This window comes from Pteronotus mesoamericanus, unplaced genomic scaffold, assembly GCF_021234165.1.
Source record: "Pteronotus mesoamericanus isolate MK-2021 breed Mesoamerican mustached bat unplaced genomic scaffold, CSHL_Meso_final scaffold_1186, whole genome shotgun sequence".
In the NCBI taxonomy this organism is placed as follows: domain Eukaryota; kingdom Metazoa; phylum Chordata; class Mammalia; order Chiroptera; family Mormoopidae; genus Pteronotus; species Pteronotus mesoamericanus.
Genome location: NW_026555302.1, coordinates 6,845,419 through 6,864,286, shown reverse-complemented (window position 1 = coordinate 6,864,286; position 18,868 = coordinate 6,845,419). Strand labels below are relative to the sequence as shown.

At 40.1% G+C, this 18,868-nt stretch overlaps 1 protein-coding gene across 1 annotated transcript in view; it reads right to left on the bottom strand.

The window, feature by feature from the left end:
* Window positions 1-2,949: 2,949 nt before the first annotated feature.
* Window positions 2,950-18,868, bottom strand: part of ACBD6 (acyl-CoA binding domain containing 6) — a 127,520-nt gene continuing 111,601 nt past the window's right edge. Inside the window, exon 8 of the mRNA XM_054587696.1 lies at window positions 2,950-3,252. Within this exon, the coding sequence (XP_054443671.1) occupies window positions 3,098-3,252 (155 nt within the window). The 3' untranslated portion in view covers window positions 2,950-3,097. The remainder of the gene's footprint in view (window positions 3,253-18,868) is intronic.

The window sequence follows — 18,868 nt, the reverse complement described above, 5'->3', positions numbered from 1 at the left end:
CAGAAGGGGCCGTTAGTATTGTTCTGATCGCAATATCTTCAAGGAATGAAAAAGCAACAAATTTACTTTTTCACTTTTTTAAAGACATAGGAAAATGGGTCTAGGCATGGTTTTATGTGTAAACGCACATCTTCAGAGGTGGCTGGAGGACAGATAATAAAAGAGGTGGCTGGTGGAACAGAGAATGAGGTAAGAGCAATATATGAACAGTACCAAAAATGCAGGTGGTAAAACAGCAGAAAGTCACTGCCCGTCACTCTGACAAATGTCTTCAGTTATTCACTGTTCAACTGACTTTATGAATCCTCCAAACCAGCAGGTTTCCAGTCTGAGAACACAGTGGCGACTCAATTTTAAAAATACTCATGCACATGGAAAAAAATAATAATGAGGTAATTGAATTCTAGTCCCAGTAAACATTAAAAACGTGCTAAACAATTATTTTGAAGTTCTTGTTGAATCATGACCAGAAATGAACCTTCAGAGGAAGGTTTTCTATGATATTTTAAAATACTAACTGGCTTAAACATTACTAGTCTGTCCAGAAAACTTATACATAACAGAACCAAACTTATACTACATTCAAGTGTATCTTTGTTTGCTCCTGTGAACTATATGAAAACATGACTCACCTTGTATCCAAAACTTAGCCGGCTTTCTGCTGCAGCAAACCTGTGCACTTTGCTTGGTGGGAACTACTGCAGCTTTTGGCAAAGGGACTCATGACCTGGCTACCGTGAGATGCACTATATAATACTTCAGTAACTTAAGGGGAATAAAAACAAACCAAGATCTAGTTTTCTCTGACATTTTACGAGTAAAACCTCTCGCTTAAGGCTCAGGGAGATAATCCCTAGATTGTTACATGACAGTAAAGTTTTAGACAATTCAGATACTGGTGACAAAAGAATAGAGATTTTTGAAAACTGATTTTAAAATGCACTTGAAAATGTTAACTTGATTATTTTTAGTGATAGCTCTGAATGTAAATTTTAAATCTTTAAAATAAAATTAATAAAAACTAAGCTATAGTCTTTGCTTAAGAACAATCTGTATAGTTTTAGATGTGGCAAAACAGGTTATAAAAACACTCGTCTAAGAAATAGGAAGATCAAATTACCGGAGATGCAAAAAGGAGTTCCTTGATAGCTTCTTGCTCAGATAACTACCCTGTAAATCTGAAATGAATAAACATTTTTTTGATCTGCTAATGCCCTAAAAATGCACAAAGAACAGCTGACCCTTGAATAACGCAGGGGTTAGAGATACCAATCCCTCCATGCAGTCAAAAATCCATGTATAACTTTTGCCTCCCCTAAAAATTTTACAAACAGCTTACTGTTGACCGGAAGCCTTACGAATAACAAAGTCAATTAACATGTGACTTGTGTGTTATATGTATTATATATATTGTATTCTCACAATAAAGTAAACTAGAAAAAAGAAAATATCATTAAGAAAAGCATAAGGAAAAGAAAATGCATTTATAGTATTTATTGAGAAATAACCTGTGTATAAGTGGACCTGTGTAGTTCAAACCTGTGTTATTCAAGTGTCAACCGTACTATCAATCGAAAGCTGCATGCAACATCTTGGTCACTTTTACTGTAACTAATGAATAATGTTTCTTAAACACATTCAATTAATGTAACATGAGCCTTTAGCTAAACAGTAGGTCACAGTGTGGCTGGGTTGTGGGGAAAGCAGAGATAGCGAAGAGAAAGCACTGCTAGAAGACCGTACCAGTCAGCATGAGCTAACACGCAGATCACTTCCACGGATAATTAAAAAATGAATAGTTCTGAGAATGGTTTGCCTGACAGCTCAGAAAATACAAAGGTAGGTTAGAAAAGTCCCAAAGCAAGCAGCACGAAAAAGTCTCGCTTCTGCTCCGAAGGGGCTTGTTTCAGGAGGGGTTGGCTCGAGCTATGGAGATGCCCGTCTGTTGCTGAGGGCTCCGCTAAGCAAGTCTGTCACTTGTTACCTAAATAGTGACATGTTAGAAAACGTATTTAAGTGGTCATGTTTGCATCTCAACATGTTTACTTCATTTCTTTTCACATGACAGCTGTCTACTTTCCTTATATAATAAGAAATGTCAAGAAATTCCCCAGATGGGATGCTTTAGGCTTAAAGCGGAGAATGCAGGGAGCCAGTTTCAATGGGGGCATACTTGTCTGTCCATTGCATGAAAACTGTGCTCTGCTTGTCTACACTTTCAGTAAGAAACAGATGCTCTCCTGGTATCCAGAAATGACTGAATCACACCCAAGGACCGGGGCATTTCGGCTATCGCACATCAGACCCAAACAGGCCTAGCAGTTCAGGCCCGAGCGCGTACGCAGACTGCTGCCATGCGTGGCGGGGACATCGCAGCCAACTAGAGGGGCCCTAGGAAATTCCTCCCTGTTGTGTGAAGGGGGGTTTAAGGTGTTCCGGTCTAACCAGTGAATCCTCCAGACCCTGTGTTTCAGTCCTACAGTGAGGTCACTAAGTCATTCTAAAGTGCCCATGGTTTTGAGGTTTTCAGTAAGTGGTTTTTCCTGTGACTTCTGTATCCCGATGGGACAGAATTCTGCCCTTTTGTTTTCTTAAGGCCCCTCTTTTTTCCTATCGCCCCAATTCTGTTGGCCACGAGATTGGACATTTTAGCTCCCTGTTAGGACCCGCTGTACAAAATGCCACCAGGTCGTGTGATTCCCCCCACACTGGGGTTTCATGAAACTTTTCCTCACTATCAGTACAGAATTTTCAGTCATGTTGTGCTTCTCTCTGTTTCTTAAAAGGGCAGCCATGTTTAATATTGTGAAATACGGCGTGTCTCCTCTCCCCGCCCTCACGAACAGTGATACATTTCAGAGCACGCTCAGCAGAATTGGATTGTATTATGCACAGTACACAGGTCTGTCGCCAAAACTGTACTCGCCGGAATGTATGCAAGCAGAATGAACTGCTGAGACTTCAAAATCCCCGTTCCTCAGAACTGATTTTATTAGCCAATGTACGCCAAAGGTGGGAGGTAAAAGAAGTATTACTTTCCCAGTTTTCTTTCATGATCGCTGCCCTGTGCTGTTAGACTGGCTTTCCAGGCTTTTGCTTAAGCCTTGCCTGCCGTGTGCTGCTGTAACACCAAAGACACGGCTCTGCATTCTGTCACCTCTTCCGGCAGGCAGCCGTCCTGGTCCCGCAGAGTGGGGTCAGCGCCAGACTGGAGCAGCAGCTCCACGATGTCCAGAAACTCACAGGCAGCAGCTGACAGGGAAAGTGACAGACACGGAAACAAGGTTACTCGGGGACAAAGAGAAATAGCCTTCAGCAGGAAAGGCAAGTGTTGAACAACAAGGAATCCGGGACAGTGAGAACCCTCGCCATGGCCAGAGGTGGGCGGGCCTCGTGACCGGAACTGTGCCAGCACAGCGGCCTTGTGAATATCAGCAAAATCAACTGGGCTTTTTTGGTTGTCCAGAGCAAGCGAGCAAAGAAATGCATGTTTTAAATAGTGAGACTTTTGGATTCTATTCTTAAGGATGGGATGAAGGGAAAGAACAAAAAGAGTGTTTAAGTATCTACTGTACTTTGATCAGAATAATGATAGGTTTGTGACTATCTCAAAAGGTTAAAAATATTATGTGTCAAAGAAAAAATTATGTTTTATCTCTGAAGAGGAGGTAAGTGTGTAACTAACTGAACTTTAAAATTTGTAAGTGAAAAAATAAAAGCTGGCCTAGTTATGAGACCATCCCTTTACACAATCTTCTTTTTTCCCCCTAAATAAAAAGGGGTACCAATCACACAAGGTGCAGGAAGGGGAAAAGGACCTATAATATTAATATGAAGATGCTGTGGTATCCCCAGGATGGACAAACAGACGAAGGACTAGAACAGAGTCATCCATTCCTTTGCATCACAAGTCAGCGAGGAAACAAAGACCCATTAATTAGATGGTGCTGAGACAAGTGGGCTAAAGGCAAAAGCAGGTATTTCAGCCAAGATGAAACAGAAATGGCAATAAACATGAAATGATGAGCAACCATATTAGTAACTAGGGAAATGAAAATTAAAACCAGAAGACACCGTTTCATCCTCAGTAGTTCGGTGAAATTAAAAACTTAGATAATACCAAGCCTTGAAGGGACCAGGGCAAGGGACACTCCCCTTGAGCTGCAGGAGGGTACGCGGGCGTGAGCACTAAGGACCACAATTTGGCATTATCGCCTGACCCCAGACAAATGCCCGCATTCTGACCCGGCAACTCTACCCCAGCCGAGTGCTCCCCGGACCTCCTGCAGGGGCCGGGTTCCCCAGGAGGCGTTAGCGAGGGAGTACAGACCAGCACGGGCATAGTAGACTGCAAATGTAAACCACCCAAAGGCCCACTCAGAATAACACGTGAAAATCCAAGCCTGTTTCCTTACACAATGAAATCCCATGCAACACTGAAAACTAATGAACGTGAGTTTCTATCCAGAACATGATGTTGAAGGAAAAAAATCAAAAGAATATACATAGTGTGGCTGTGTTTAAACAAAATTTTAAAGACAAAATTAAACATCATTGTTCAGAGACACAAATATGTAGTGATACTATAAGGAAAATCGTTAAGATAAAATTTGGGGTAGTGCTAATCTGCGGGACTGGGGAGTGTAAGGAAGGTTATGTGATTGGATACACGCACACAGATGTTGGTGAGACTATTTCTTAAGCTAGGTGGTAGGTATATTTTTTTAAAAGCTACATTTTAAACTCTTCATACACATTTATCACTCTTTTGTGGTATGATATATTATACAACAGCAACAACAAAAGGTTAGATAAAAGGGAAGAAGGATAAGGAGCTTGATTCAATGAGTATTTTATTGAATACACACTATATCAGTCCTATCAAGGATACAGGTAAGATTCCTGCTCTGGGGAATTTATTATGAAACAGCTGGGAGAGCAATATGTAATTTGGCAACTTCCACCACAAAGGAATGAGTAAGTGCCGCAGCAGGCAGGCGTACGCGCATACCGTACCAAGGCGGGGAGGAGGAAGGTAAGGAACCAGAAAAAGCAGCACCAGTAGGTAGGATGTAACATGAGCCTTGAAGGACAGAGAAAAACTCCAGGTAACTGAGAAAGGAAGGCACTGCAGGGTAAGGAAACATCACCAGTGGATGCCGGGGGCACAGGCCCAGGGAGAACTGGCTGAGGCTCCCGGAAACAGCAGCAGGTCTAAAGCAGAGAGGCTGGGCTTCCATCCCACTGTGCAGGGCGCCTTGAAAGCCATACTAGGGAGCTGGGGAGCGGCGTGGTTTGGCTTCTGGGTTAGGATGATCATTCTGTAAAGAGTGACCTGGAGGGCCTAGAAATTTGTGGCAGGCGGCCAATTAGGAGATTGTGGCAGTTCTTCGGGGGGCTTGCAATGAGCCAGTATCAGCAGCAATATAAAGAAGGGGCCGAAATTCAAGGAGTAGGGCATAGCAATGTACTTAAATAAGTTTGTGAACACTAAATTTAATAATTAATGAAGCTGATACAATGTTATGTTTCTAGGCACTTAAATGTTTACTTAAATTGTTAAATTTTCCTTTTGTTTTCTGGGACAAAAAATATTTTATTTTAAATATATTTATAGGTTTTTGAAAAGCTCATAGGCCCAAGGCCTGTGATCATAATGTTTACTGAATGAAATGGCTTGGGTATTTCCATACGTGGTATGAAACCCAGATGCCATAAAGAAAATTACCGATAAACCTGAATACATAGAAACCGAAAATTAATAAATTTGAACACATAAAAATGTAAAACAGCTATACCACACACACAAAAATACTACACACAAAGGTAAACCATACTCTGGGAAACATTCACATACATAAGACAGACAAGAGCTACTATCCTTAATATTTAAAAAATATTTTGCAAATCAATCCAAAAGAACAATGGGAAAAGAGTTAAAAGAACCAAACACAACACCTATCTTTCTAGTCTGGGGGAACCAGCCAGGTGCTGGTGACATTATTTCTAGAATAAGGAACCGGAAGAAGGAAGAAGAAGGATTTTTGGAGGGGAACAGAACCAGAAAATCACAGAGCGGGAAACAGGCTTGGTTTGGGACATGATGAACACGTGGTGCTAAAAGCAAACGAACCACGCCATGCACATTGTTGTCTCTGTTTTCATTGTACTATGTGGCTTTTTGAAGACATATGTTCTGGCCTCAGGATTCTTAGCACTTTTTCCATTTATATTGCATGACCTAAGTGCTCTCTCCCTTACCATGCTACAGAAGTATGTTTGAAAATGACATATGCATTACTGAGAACTCCTAACAGTGTCCTTACCAACAGACACATTCATGTGGCTGGGAATTAAAAAAAGTTAGGAGGCAAAAATTGTTAATGTCAGTTATTAAATTTCCACCTGAATTTTTTTAAACTACAATTTATATTCATCTACTTGGACTGTGTCAATTAACATATAGTGTGAGATTCCCTGTTTTTTGTTTTTTCTTCATTTTTTTCTCGTTTATTGAGTTAATGTTCACTCTTTAAAATAATGCTGAATTCTGACAGCTATCTCTATTTATGTAATTTCTGTTGCAACAGAGATATAGGGCATTTCCATCACCCCCAAAAGTTCTCTCCTATCTCTCTGCAGTCGATCCTCTGCTCCCACTCCTACCCACAGCCCTGGCAACCATTGATCTGATTTGATTTCTGTCCCTACGGTTTTGCCTTCTCCAGAAATGGAAATCCTATAGCACAGAGTCTTTTGTGTCTTGCTTCTCACTTAGCATAATGCTTTTGAGATCCATCCACACTGCTGTAAGCTCCTTCCTTTTTGTTGCTGAGCAGTATTCCATTACATGGGTGTAGGCAGACGATGGATTGCTTCCAGTTTTTGACCATTATGAATAAAGATCTTATGAACACCTGAACACATCTTTGTGTGGATCTTTCATGTTTTCACATCTTTTGGGTAAATATCTAGGAGTGGGACTCTTGAGTCACACAGCAAGTGAATAATTAACTTATTAAAAAAAAACTTGATTTATTTTTTAGAGAGAGGGGAAGGGAGGGAGAAAGAGAAGGAGATCAACATTTATATGAGAGAAACATCGATTGGGTGTCTCTCGTATGTGCCCTGATGGGGGACTGAACCCACAACCCAGGCATGTGCCCTGGCCAGGAATCGAACACACAACCTTTCTCTTTGAGGAATGATGCCCAATCAACTAAGCGACACTGGTCAGGGCTAGTTAACTTTTAGAAGAAACTACCATACTTCCAAAGTTTGTATTTCCACCAGTACATGTATGAATTCTTCTTGCTTTGACTACAGGTAACTGAAATCAGAGAGGGCGGAACTGTGGGTCAGCGGGGACAACTGCTCGTATCAGAAATGAAAGCTGGACATCGCTACAGATCTCATGGACATATGGAATAATAAAGGAATACTACAAAGAACTCTATGCCCACAAATATGATAACCTAAAATGAGATGGACCAATTCCCTGAAAGACAATTTGCCAAAACTCATATAAGAATACAATCTGAATAGGCCTGTATCTTAAAGAAATTGTACAATACCATAATGATGGATACACATCATTTTACATTTGTCCATAGAATGCACAGAAGCCAACTGAAATAGAAACTTTGGGTGATTATAATGTAGTATAATATGATTATGGTATGTCTACACAGGCTTATCAAACTGTAATAAGTGTACCACTCTGGAATGAGGGAGTGGGAAATAGAAAAAATATATATTGGTCCCGGCACCCAGTTTCTGGCACAGAGCTCCGACAACCCTGCAATTTCCTAAGCCCTAAGAGTGCTGGGGGCATCTTTTATTCTAATACTTGGTCTGTCTAGGTTATCTGTCATGTTTCATTGATCTATATACCTATCCTTAGATCACAATATCTCGGTTTCTGTAACTTTATAGAAAGTCTTGAACAAAGGGAGCGTCCTCCAGCTTTCTTCCTCAAAGTTACTATGGCTGTTCTGGGCACTTTTCTTTTCCGTATCACTTTTAGAATTGGCTGGGTACTTTGCTTTTCCGTATCATTTTTAGAATTAGAGTTTACAAGAATTAACTTGTAAATTTTTACAAGAAGTCCTTCTGGAAATTTTTTTTAGGATTGTACAGAATATATAACTCAATTTGGGAAGAATGAATAGTTTAAGAATATTGAGTCTTTTGATCCACAAACAACAGTATCTCTCCCCATTTACTTAAGATTTCCCTTCATTTCTCTCAGCAGTGTTTGGGAATTTTCAGTGTACAAATTGTGCACTTCTTTTGATTTATCCCTAGGAATTTCATGTTTTCCGAGGCTACTGTCAATGGTGTTTTTAAAAATTTCAAATTGGTTCACTATAAGCATAAAAGAAAACAACTGGTATTTGTACATTGACTTTGTGTTTATAATTTTCAATTTCCAATTATTCATTAAGAATAATAATATTAAGAGTATATAGAAGTATGATTGGTTTTTATGTATTGATTTTTGTATCCTGCAAACCTGCTGAACTCCCTTATTAATTCTCAAGGTTTTTTTGAAACATAGATTCTTTGGGGACTTTTATGTAGGTGGCCATCTCATCTGTGAATAAAGTAGGTTTTATTTCTTCCTTTTAAATCTATATCTGCTTATTACTTTTCTTTGCCTACTGAACTGGATAGAACTCCCATACAATGTTAAATCAAAGTGGACCAGTCAGAAGGACAGTATTTGGCCTTTCACCATTAAGGGTAATGTTAAGCTACCAACTTCCTCAGGTTGAGGAAGTTCCATTCTATTCCTACTTTGCTGCGTGTATGTGTATGTACATGTGTGTGTTTAAATCACAGAGAGGTTGAATTTTTCAACTGCTTTTTCTACACATGTGGACATGATTGCATGTTTTGTTTTGGGTTTTGCTCTGTTGATATGGTGAAATACAATGATTTTCAATTGCTGAACCAACCTTGCATTCTTGGGATAAACACATTTGATTATGATTTACTATAATTTTTGTATATTGCTGGGTTCAATTTGCTAACATTTTATTAAAGATTTTTACATCTATATTCATGAGAGATATTGGCCTGTAGTTTTCTTTTCTATCTAGGGTGTTTTTCTCTCTATCTAGGGTGTTTTTCTTTCTATCTAGGGTGTTTTTCTGGTTTTGGTATTAGGGTAATGTCAGCCTTATAGAAGAAGGTGGGCGGTGTTGCCTCATCTTTTATTTTTTGGAAGAGTGTGTGCAGCCTTGGTATTATTTCTTCCTTAAACATTTAGTAGAATTCACCAAGGAAGCAATTAGGTCCTAAAGATTTTGTTGTGGGAAAGTTTTTAGCTATAAATTCAGTCTCTTAATAAATATAAGGCTATCTAGGTTATTTACTTTTGGGAGAAATAGTTTGTGTTTCTTTTATTTAATTTACTGGCAGAAAACTGTTCATAATATCTGTAGAATCTATATTGATATCTCCCTCTCATTCCTGAAATTGGTTAGTTTCTCCTTTTTTTTAATTGGTCTGGCTAGAGGTCTTTCAGTTTTTATTGACCTTTTCAAAGGTTTTCAATGGTTTCATAGACTGTCTCATTGATTTTCTTGGTTTTCTATTTAAATGAATTCTACTTTGACCTTTATTATTTTATTCCTATGCTTGTTTTGAGCTTAATTTGCTCTTCATTTTCTAAAATTTTTAAAGGTAGAATCTTAGATCATCGATTTGAGACCTTTATTCTTTTCTAGTCCAGCATTTGATTTCTCCTAAGCACTGCTTTTAGCTGCATCCCATACATTTTAGGGGGTTTTCATTTTCATTTGGTTCAAAATATTTTCTAATTTCCCTTGGAATTTCTTCTTTGACCTATGAATTACTTAGAAGTATGTTTAAGTTTCTTGCAATTGGGGATTTTCTAGATATGTGTCTGTTATTAATTTCTAATTTAATCCTGAAGTGGTCACAGAGCAAACTTTGTGAGATGTTTTCTGTATTGTTTAAGTTTGTTTTATGGCCTAGAATATGGTCTATCTTGATAAAGTGTTTCATGTGTACATGAAATAATGTTTATTCTATTCATTAGGTGAAATTGTCTATGGATGTCAATTAAGTCGAGTTGATTGACAGTACTGTTCAAGTCTTTCCCTGCTGACTTATTATCTACTTGCTCTCTCAGTTACTGATTTACTGCTTGACAATGGGTTGTTTTTCCCTTGCTTTTGTGTCTCCTAATTTTTTGACTGAATGCAGAACACTGTGTGTAGGAGGTCAGTGGGGCTGAAGTAAATACTACTATTTATTCGCAGGAAGTATGCCTCTTTTTCTGCCATGCCGCTCGCATGGGTGTTGAGTCAATCTAGGGAGCAGGCGAACTGGGTTTGCGGTTTATCGGTGCTATAGGTTAACTTCAGTGCATCCCTCATTTCAAATTCCTCCACTTGGGGGCTGCTGCCGCCTTCTGCTTAGTGCGCAGCCCAGGGCGCCGGAGGGCTTCTTCAGCGTTCGCGCTCCACCCGCGGCAGTATGAGGACGGCCATGTCATGAGTGGGAGAGTCTCCTGCTCTGCCCCCGGGCGACAGGCCTCTGCTTTGTGTTGGTGCAGCGCTCGGAGCCCGGAGCCCAGGGGCTGCTTCTCTGTCCCTCCCGCGCACCAGACAGGCTTTGCTTTTGTTCCTCCTCCAAATGCAGTGGCTACTTGCCTGGGCCCAGGGACAGGAGGAGGACAGAAAAGTTCTCTGCTTCCCTCCACCTCCCCGGGGTTTCAGGGTTTTGCTTCTTATGAAATAAGGGTCCAGGGAAGTGGCACGGCTGTGTGCCACAAAGGAGGGCTCTCTCTGCCCTCAGTTTCTCTAAGAGCATCTCGCTAACGAGAAGGAGCGCTGCACTGAGGACTCTCCTTGGCTCTGATTTATTCTAAAACGTTGTTCCAGCTCACTTTAAGAATTTGTTCATTTTAGCAGTTTCCTTCTTCCCTGTTTTATGGTGGCTGCCTCTTCTCCAGTTGCTCTGTCAAAGGCGAAACAATCTGTGTTTCTTGCAGAGGCTTGTCACTCTTTGGAATCATTTTCTTTGCTGGATCATAAGTGGAAACGGAACCCTCTGGAAGTTTGGTTCTAACAGATTTAGTGGGACATTTCTTCTTTTGCTCTCCGCTGGTCCTCAGGTTGAAGAGCGAGCTTCTCGGGCTGCCTTGACTGCTTTCACTCCCTTGGGGGGCGCTGCCAGCTCGGGGCTCGCTGGCTATCTGCTGCGAAGTGGGCACAGGGCCCAAAGGCTGACCAGGGTGGCATGAGTCAGGAACCTGGGACAATTTTGGTGAATTTTCACATTTCTCATCCTGACAAATTTAGGTGCCATGTTCTACTCCATAGTAGCACAAGGTCAGAGGTGGTCCTAAGTGAAGAGAGGTGGAGGGCAGACAATTTTGTGAGCTAAAATCAGACCAGCTGGGAACCCTACCTCTGCCTTCAGTGGTGTGGGATTTCTTAGAAGGCTACTAAAATTATAAATGTTAAAATATTTGATGGCCGAATGAACAGAGACTAGCTGCAAAGCAGAGAAAGGCAAGAATGGCCTGTTCCAGTGCTGGGACAGGCCCCAGTGGGTGGAGGTCATTTTTTGGGGGGTGGCACAGACAGGGAGAGAGGCAAAGACTGGATATATATATTTACCAAGGCCCAGGAGTTGACAGGAAATGTTTAGAATTATAACATCCCATCGAGAACTTAAAATTATCTCCTAAAATAATATAATGAACCTTATACCATGAATACACCAAATTAGATTCTGGTGGAAGACAGTGTCTTACAAAATACAACAAAGTTAAAGACACATGGCCTAGTATTAAGTAGCTGTGAAATGAGGCTATTTCTCCTGCACAGAACTAGCTATATGACTTTGTATTTTGAGAAATAATCATTTAACCTTTTTGCCGCAGCTATCAGTCTCAACTTATTGTGAGAAAAACCTGGTTAGGTTGTAAAGTGGGAACTTTTAGAGCAGTACCAGAGGAATACATTTCCCAGTGTATAAATCTGTAATACAGGATAATTACTAGTATGATCTGCCAGCCCCACTTAGCGCAAATCTAACCCAACACTTGAGTCTACTAAGCATGAAGATCAAGGCTAAGTGGATGTGTACTCTGGCTGACAACATAAGCTGGCCGTCTCAGACAAAGAGGCATTAATTCCATACGTGCTGTGCAATGAGGTGACCTCCCCGGCAGTGAGAGGCACTGTCCTCGGTGAGCACTAACCCCGGGACGGAGCTCACATTTTCAAGTTCCACATCTGGAGGGTGACAGCCAAGCAGCCGAGAAAAGGCTAACCAGCATGTCTAACAATCCCCTCACCTAACAAATGCAAATAAAATTTTAGCTCCAGTCTAACTATAAAGTGAGATTTAAGTTTGGAAGGTAAGGGTTACAAAACAGTACTTCCGAGTAAGGGGCATGGTATCTGTAAGGAAAGGAGTTTTCTTGGCGAATGCCTGGGGTTTTTGCAAAGACAGACTGACAGGACAGCGTCTAAGTAATCGGAAGTCGAAGCAGAGAGACAAAAGGGAGTGAAGAGACCGAGTTTACGGACAGGCCACCACACAGGCGAGCCTTGGCAGGAGGCAGCGGCGCTGCGGCGCTGCCTCCTGCAGTTCAGTGTGGACAGGCACCAACTGTGCTCGCGTGGAGCAGAGCCTACTGGCACCTACAGGTAGTTTTTTTTAATAGGTTTTGAACCCCCAATTAGATGGTGAGTTACTTGATTTCATGCTTTTTTATACTCTCCCCTCCATCTAGCACTATGCTGGGAACTTAGTGTTTGTTCAAAATTCATTAGTTAATTGATTTCTCTGCCTTTGGCATCTTCAGCGAAGCACGATTCCCGAGGCAGAGCCATCTTTTAGGGACATGTGAGCTGCCCACTTCCTCAAAGTGAACAAAGGCAAAGAAGATGAGAGAGGGATGAGAAGGAAAGGGGGTGAACATTTTATTCAGTTAATGAGGGGATATGTTGGTGCCCACAATGTTCTGGGAAATACAGAAACAGTCATAAGCCTGCCTCGGAAAAGCCGGAGCCAGTCTGTAGGGAGGAGAGCAGTTGCTGAATTTATGGTGCCCTGGGAACCTCTATTTGTCAAGTGCCACAGAGGCAGCCTGACACTGGCACAGGTGAAGATGAATTTTCATTCAGAGCAGTGAGCCTTCTGACTCCATTAATCCTTAGGGTTTTGATGATGAATTTCTTTCTTTTTTTATTTTATTTATTTTCACTCTAATGCCTCCTCCCACTGCCCTGTAACAGCGTGGAAGGAACAGAACAGATGGTGCTTTACGTGGAAGACCGAGGGCTCATGAGGATAGAAAGCCTGCCCACTCTGAAATCACATGACTGCACGTGCAAGGAAAAGCCTTGATTTCCCCTGGGAGACACAGATGCAATGATGTGAGTATTCCCAGTGGAGGGAGAGGAGGGGCAGGCTAACAGGCCATTTACAAGCAAGACCACACTTGCACTAATATACTCCTCAGCAAGGACAATGTTTAATCACAAAATAACAGGAGGACCGGTATCTGAAGATTCAAAAACACCAAAGTAAAATAAAGGCAAATAAGGGTTTTAGCACACTGCTACGCAAAGCCCATTTAGGAAGAACTAGTGAGGACGGACAGTGGCAGAATACTGGCCTCTAGTTAACCTGCCATTGGCTCTGACCCAGTTTTAATCGGAAGAAGCCAGGATTTACAACCTGCTTAAGGATGGAGTTTGACAACTGCTATAATCAGAGGAGCTGTCAACACAAGGACAGCTGTCAAGCCCACCTGTAATTCATAGAAAATAACAGCTAAACCCCCAAGATATCCTCAGCGTGGCCTCGCTCACTGGATTGAACTATACTTACAGTTTTATGCAAGTTCCAGGAATAGGTTAAGGGCTCTAAAATAAAACTGAATCAACAAATAGCTATTGAGCGCCTATTAAATTTTTTAAAAAAGGTTAAATAATATTAAGTGACTAAAAAGATAAAATATGCCCAGCGGATTCCCTGGCATTTGGTAGATACTTAATAAATGGTAATTATTATTATGATTACATGGCCAAACTCTGTTTTGACAAGCTTAATAACTCGCAAAAATCTACTGACCTGGTTAAAAAAAAAATCTAAATTAAAAATAAATTACTGCTATAAGTAATTATTAAGTTAAAATATTAGTTTCATGAAACATTCCTGGTTGTCAGAATATTCTAATTTTATATATTTGTAATGTCAAAACCTCTAACTAATGATATTATTTTAGTGTTTAATTATCTTGATTATAACATATATGATATTTATTTTGTTCTTTCTACAATGAATAATATAATCTGAGAGAAAGAAATAGAGGTTGTTTTACAAGATCAATTTTGGGCAGGATTCCTGAACCATGGATAATTTTTATTAATGTCTAAACTCTCAGTAAACAGAAATAAGACTATAAAAGCACATGGACACAGATATTGATATATGTCTACTCACAAATACAGTTTTGAAAAATAGCCTTGAATCACTGACTGAGGTGACCAAGGATAAAGGATTTTCATTTATTTTATTTCTAGGAGAGATCATCTTCCACAAAATAATGTCTGCTTTAAAAGGATACCAGGACTGTAATTATTTAAGAAATTATGAGGAGAGGGCTGGAGTGTAATCAGGAAAGCTGGACGAGTCGGCTCTGCTACCTACAGCTTGTGTGACCCAGTCAAGGTCACGTGGACTCTCTGGACTTTAGTTTTTCATTTGCAAATGTAGGAAAACAAGGCTGAGCTCAGACACTTGCTGGAAAGGTTAAGAAATGATATACATGAAACCAGTAACACCACTTTATATCAGTCCAGGTTTGGGCCTCTCTTTTGTGTGTGAAATTTTTATTTGAGTATAAAATATATACAAGAAGGGTACCAAAATCATGTATAAAAATTTTCTTAAGATGAACTTTTTTTTTTTTTTAAGAGGAACTTATCCATTTTACTGACTAGCACACAGATCAAGAGTTAGATTATTCGAGTATCGGAAGCAGCCCTGCCTGTTAACTCTTCCAAATGCCACCTACCCCTTTTCCCCGGGGTCTACTCAGGCTGGAGATGCGTTTTTCCTGTTTTTGACCTTTATAAACATGGGAGTATACATTATGCACTCTTTCGTATCTGGCATCTTGAACTCAACAGTATATTTATGAGATTTGCCCAAGATTTTGAATGTAGCTGTAGTTCTTTCTCATTGCTGCATAGAATTCCATTGGACAAATACCTTATCTCAATCAGATATAATTCCTGAATCTGAAGATTCCAATGTTTTATCAGTTAAGAACATTATCAGTATATATATTCTCAAATATTGATTCTACCTTAATTTCTCCTTTTGAAACTCCTTTTAAAAAATATCAAACCTCCTCATTTTACACTCAATGTCTCTTTTACATTTCCATCTTTTTATCTTTCTGTGCTGCCTTTTAGAACTATCATCTAGTATACCAATGTTTTTGTGCCAATTCTGCACTTTAACCTATCCATTGTAAGTTTTCTGCATTTTCATTTTATTTTATTTTATTTTATTTTATTTTATTTTATTTTATTTTATTTTATTTTATTTTATTGAAGTTCTATTTTGTTCTCTTTCAAGACTGCCTGTTCCTTTTTGGAGTATCATTCTGGTGTTTTTGATTCCCTGACTTTATTACACTTATTTTGATAATTTCGATCTAGTAGTTTTATTGAAGTTCCTCAAAGTCTGATCCTGTGGTTTTGACGTCTGCTGATACTCAATTGCTTGCTGTAATTTTGGACTGTGAGTGCACTTTAAGGAGGGCTTCAGGCGTCTTTCTGTAGGGAGTCTTTCTGTAAGGATTTTGGGTTGCCTTGCTTGAGGGGATGTGTCCTTCAAGAGTTTACCTTTGTTTCCGCCAGACCCCTCAGGAATAATCATCCTTGAACACTTATCACGTTAATTTTGTGACTGAGGACCCCTGAAACATTCGGAGACTATAACTTCAACTTGTGTGAGGTGGGGCTTTCTGTCCCACCCAGATTCTGGTCTGTGGAAGATAAGCTTGTCTGTCTTCCTTCCTTACATCAGTGGGACAAGTTTTTCTAATCTATTAATTTTTATTTTTATTTTTTTAACTGAGGATATAGCCCTTTGAACGTCCTGGCTTATGCACAGGGTCTCAGTTCCTTCTGGCTCAACAAGTCTCATTTTTAGGGTTTGTTGGCATTGAAAACCAAGTCCATAGTTTTCTCAGATTAGATCCAGTGTTAGTTCACATACTTACCGCTATGGCTATGGGGTCTTTGTTTACCGGGTGGGAGGTGAAGGACACCCAAAGTCTGGGGCATCCCTTACCTTAAAAAGGTACATAGTAGGCACTCCATAAATATTTGTTGAATGAATGAAATATAATTAAGAAAGTAAGTCATATTCACAGTACCTACAGGTAGTATATATATATGGTTCTAAATATAGAAGCTATTAAAAGGCTGATAGGAAAAAATGTTTATCCTACACTTATCTTATAGCCCCTCCAATTGTCTAAGTTCCCCTTCCCTTCGACAACCAATTCCCTTAGCTTTTTGTGTATCCTCCAGAGACAGTCTATGTATTTACTAGCAAATATGTACAGATATATTCATGGCAGCACACTATACACACTGTTCTGTACCTTAATTCTTTCCCTTATCAATATCTTATGAAATTTCTTCCTTTATCAGTACATAAAGAAAATATAGCTTATTTTAAAGCCAGTTAGAAAGCCCTTCTGAAAAATCCCAACCTTGTTGCTATCTAAAAATGCTATTTTTACATATCTTAACTTTAAATGGACACATCCCCACTTCCACAAAGACATACACCCCGGATGGTTAATTAGGGATGACGGAGTGACTTATCTACAGTCTCAAGGGCACATTCAGTCCAGTTCAGCTGTTTCTGTGGCTTCTGGAGGAAGATATGAGAGGAAGACATAACATGTGCCACAGAGAAGGCACTAGAATGTCTGAGCACACGGATGAAAGAAGGAACGAGGGGACGGAAGTAAGAACTGTGTTGGTGGAGCACGTGGATGCACCGGCAGGGCTGTCTTTCTAAGCAGAGCAGTGAACTCTGAGACTTATGGCAAATATTTGGGAGTAAAAGAAAAAACTTGCTCCTTAAAACCAGGCATCAGGAGAAAAGGGGACCCCTGAATTTTGCACTGAAGGCTTCACAATCACTGTGAAAGGCTTCCTTCTCCTTACGGATTATCTGTGGCTGCTTGATTTATGCCTGGTTGCCCGACTGCATCACAGCTGTGGAGGTGGCTGAGATTTTTTTCTGGGTTGAAAATTAGGATCTGGAATGGCCAGCTCTTGGTGTGTTGGAAGAACTACTCGATGGGTTATCACAGAAACACGTCCAAGGAGTGCGAGGGGTGAGCGCTGTGGGGGGAGGCACAGGAAGGCACTCGTTCTCTCCTCACCTAGTAAGTGCATTGCTGGGTGAGTTACTAACTTCTTCGGGTTTGGGTTTCCTTATTTATAAAATGGGAAAAATAACAACTACTCTAGAGGGCTGTTTATGGAAAGGAGCCTAGAGATTACCTGTATACTGGATATGCACATTTTTAATGGTATACCTTTCAAAGGTATTTGGTAATGAAATATGTATGTGTGTATATGTGTGTGTATACATCTGTAATTTTAAATAACAAGTATTTTAAATACAGCATGGAGAGGACTATAAAGATTAATAAAACAATTTTTTGGTGATTACAAATAATGCTGCCATAAATGTTCTTAATCATGTCTCATTATATACATTTACAGCAGTATTTCTAATGTAAATGAGGTCTGTCTGGAAAAAATCCATCCATTGTTAATATAATGAGAATGGTTTGTGTGACATCGATGTAACCTGGCAGCCAAGGAGAGTGGACTGGAATGCTCATATATGAACAATGAAGACTTCACTGTACTCAGTCAGTGAGGGTGGTAGACGCTGTTGAGTGAGCATGTGTACTGTGTGGCCGTCACATTCAAAATGAGTGAGTAGAGAAACAGATCTGCATCAAATTATGTTTTAAGCTTGAACATTCCTCCATGGAAACTATTCAGATGAATCAGAAGTCCATAACCACGTGCAACTGGTGATTGGCAGTTTCATGAAGACAACATGCTCACTCATGCATCACAACTCCTGCGGAGTTTTCTGGTTAAACATCAAATCACCCAGGTGACTCAGCCCAGATTTGGTGCCCTGAGACTTCTGCCTTTTCCCAAAACTAAAATCACTTTTGAAAGGGAAGAGATTTCAGACCATTGATGAGATTCAGGAGAATATGACAGGGCATCTGATGGTGATTGGGAGAACTGTGTGAGGTCCCAAGGTGCCTACTTTGAAGGGGACTGAGACATCATTGTCCTATGTACAATGTTTCTTGTTATCTTCTTCAGTAAATGTCTCTATTTTTCGTACCATATGGCTGGATACCTTCTGGACAGACCTCATATATCTAGAAGCAGACTTGCTGGGTTGTAGACTTTACTAGATCTTGCCAAACTGATTTCCAAAGTAGTTTCAACAGTTGATACTCCTATCAGTAGTGTATGAGAGTTCGTGTTGCTCTGTATCCTAACCTAATATTAGTAGACATAGTGCCAGTGTGCAGTGTGAAATTACATCTAAATGTTTTAGTCGGCATCCCATGATTATTGTTGGGATACAATTCTCCAAGGGCTTTTGTGTTTCTGCACCTCTTCTAAACAGAGGTAATGACAGATTTTGTTCTGAACTATCTTTTCAAGGATGTTTGCAGAGTGAACAGACATAGTGTTTCCTTCTAGGGTAGAGGGCAGGTTTGTTTACTGTCCGGTAT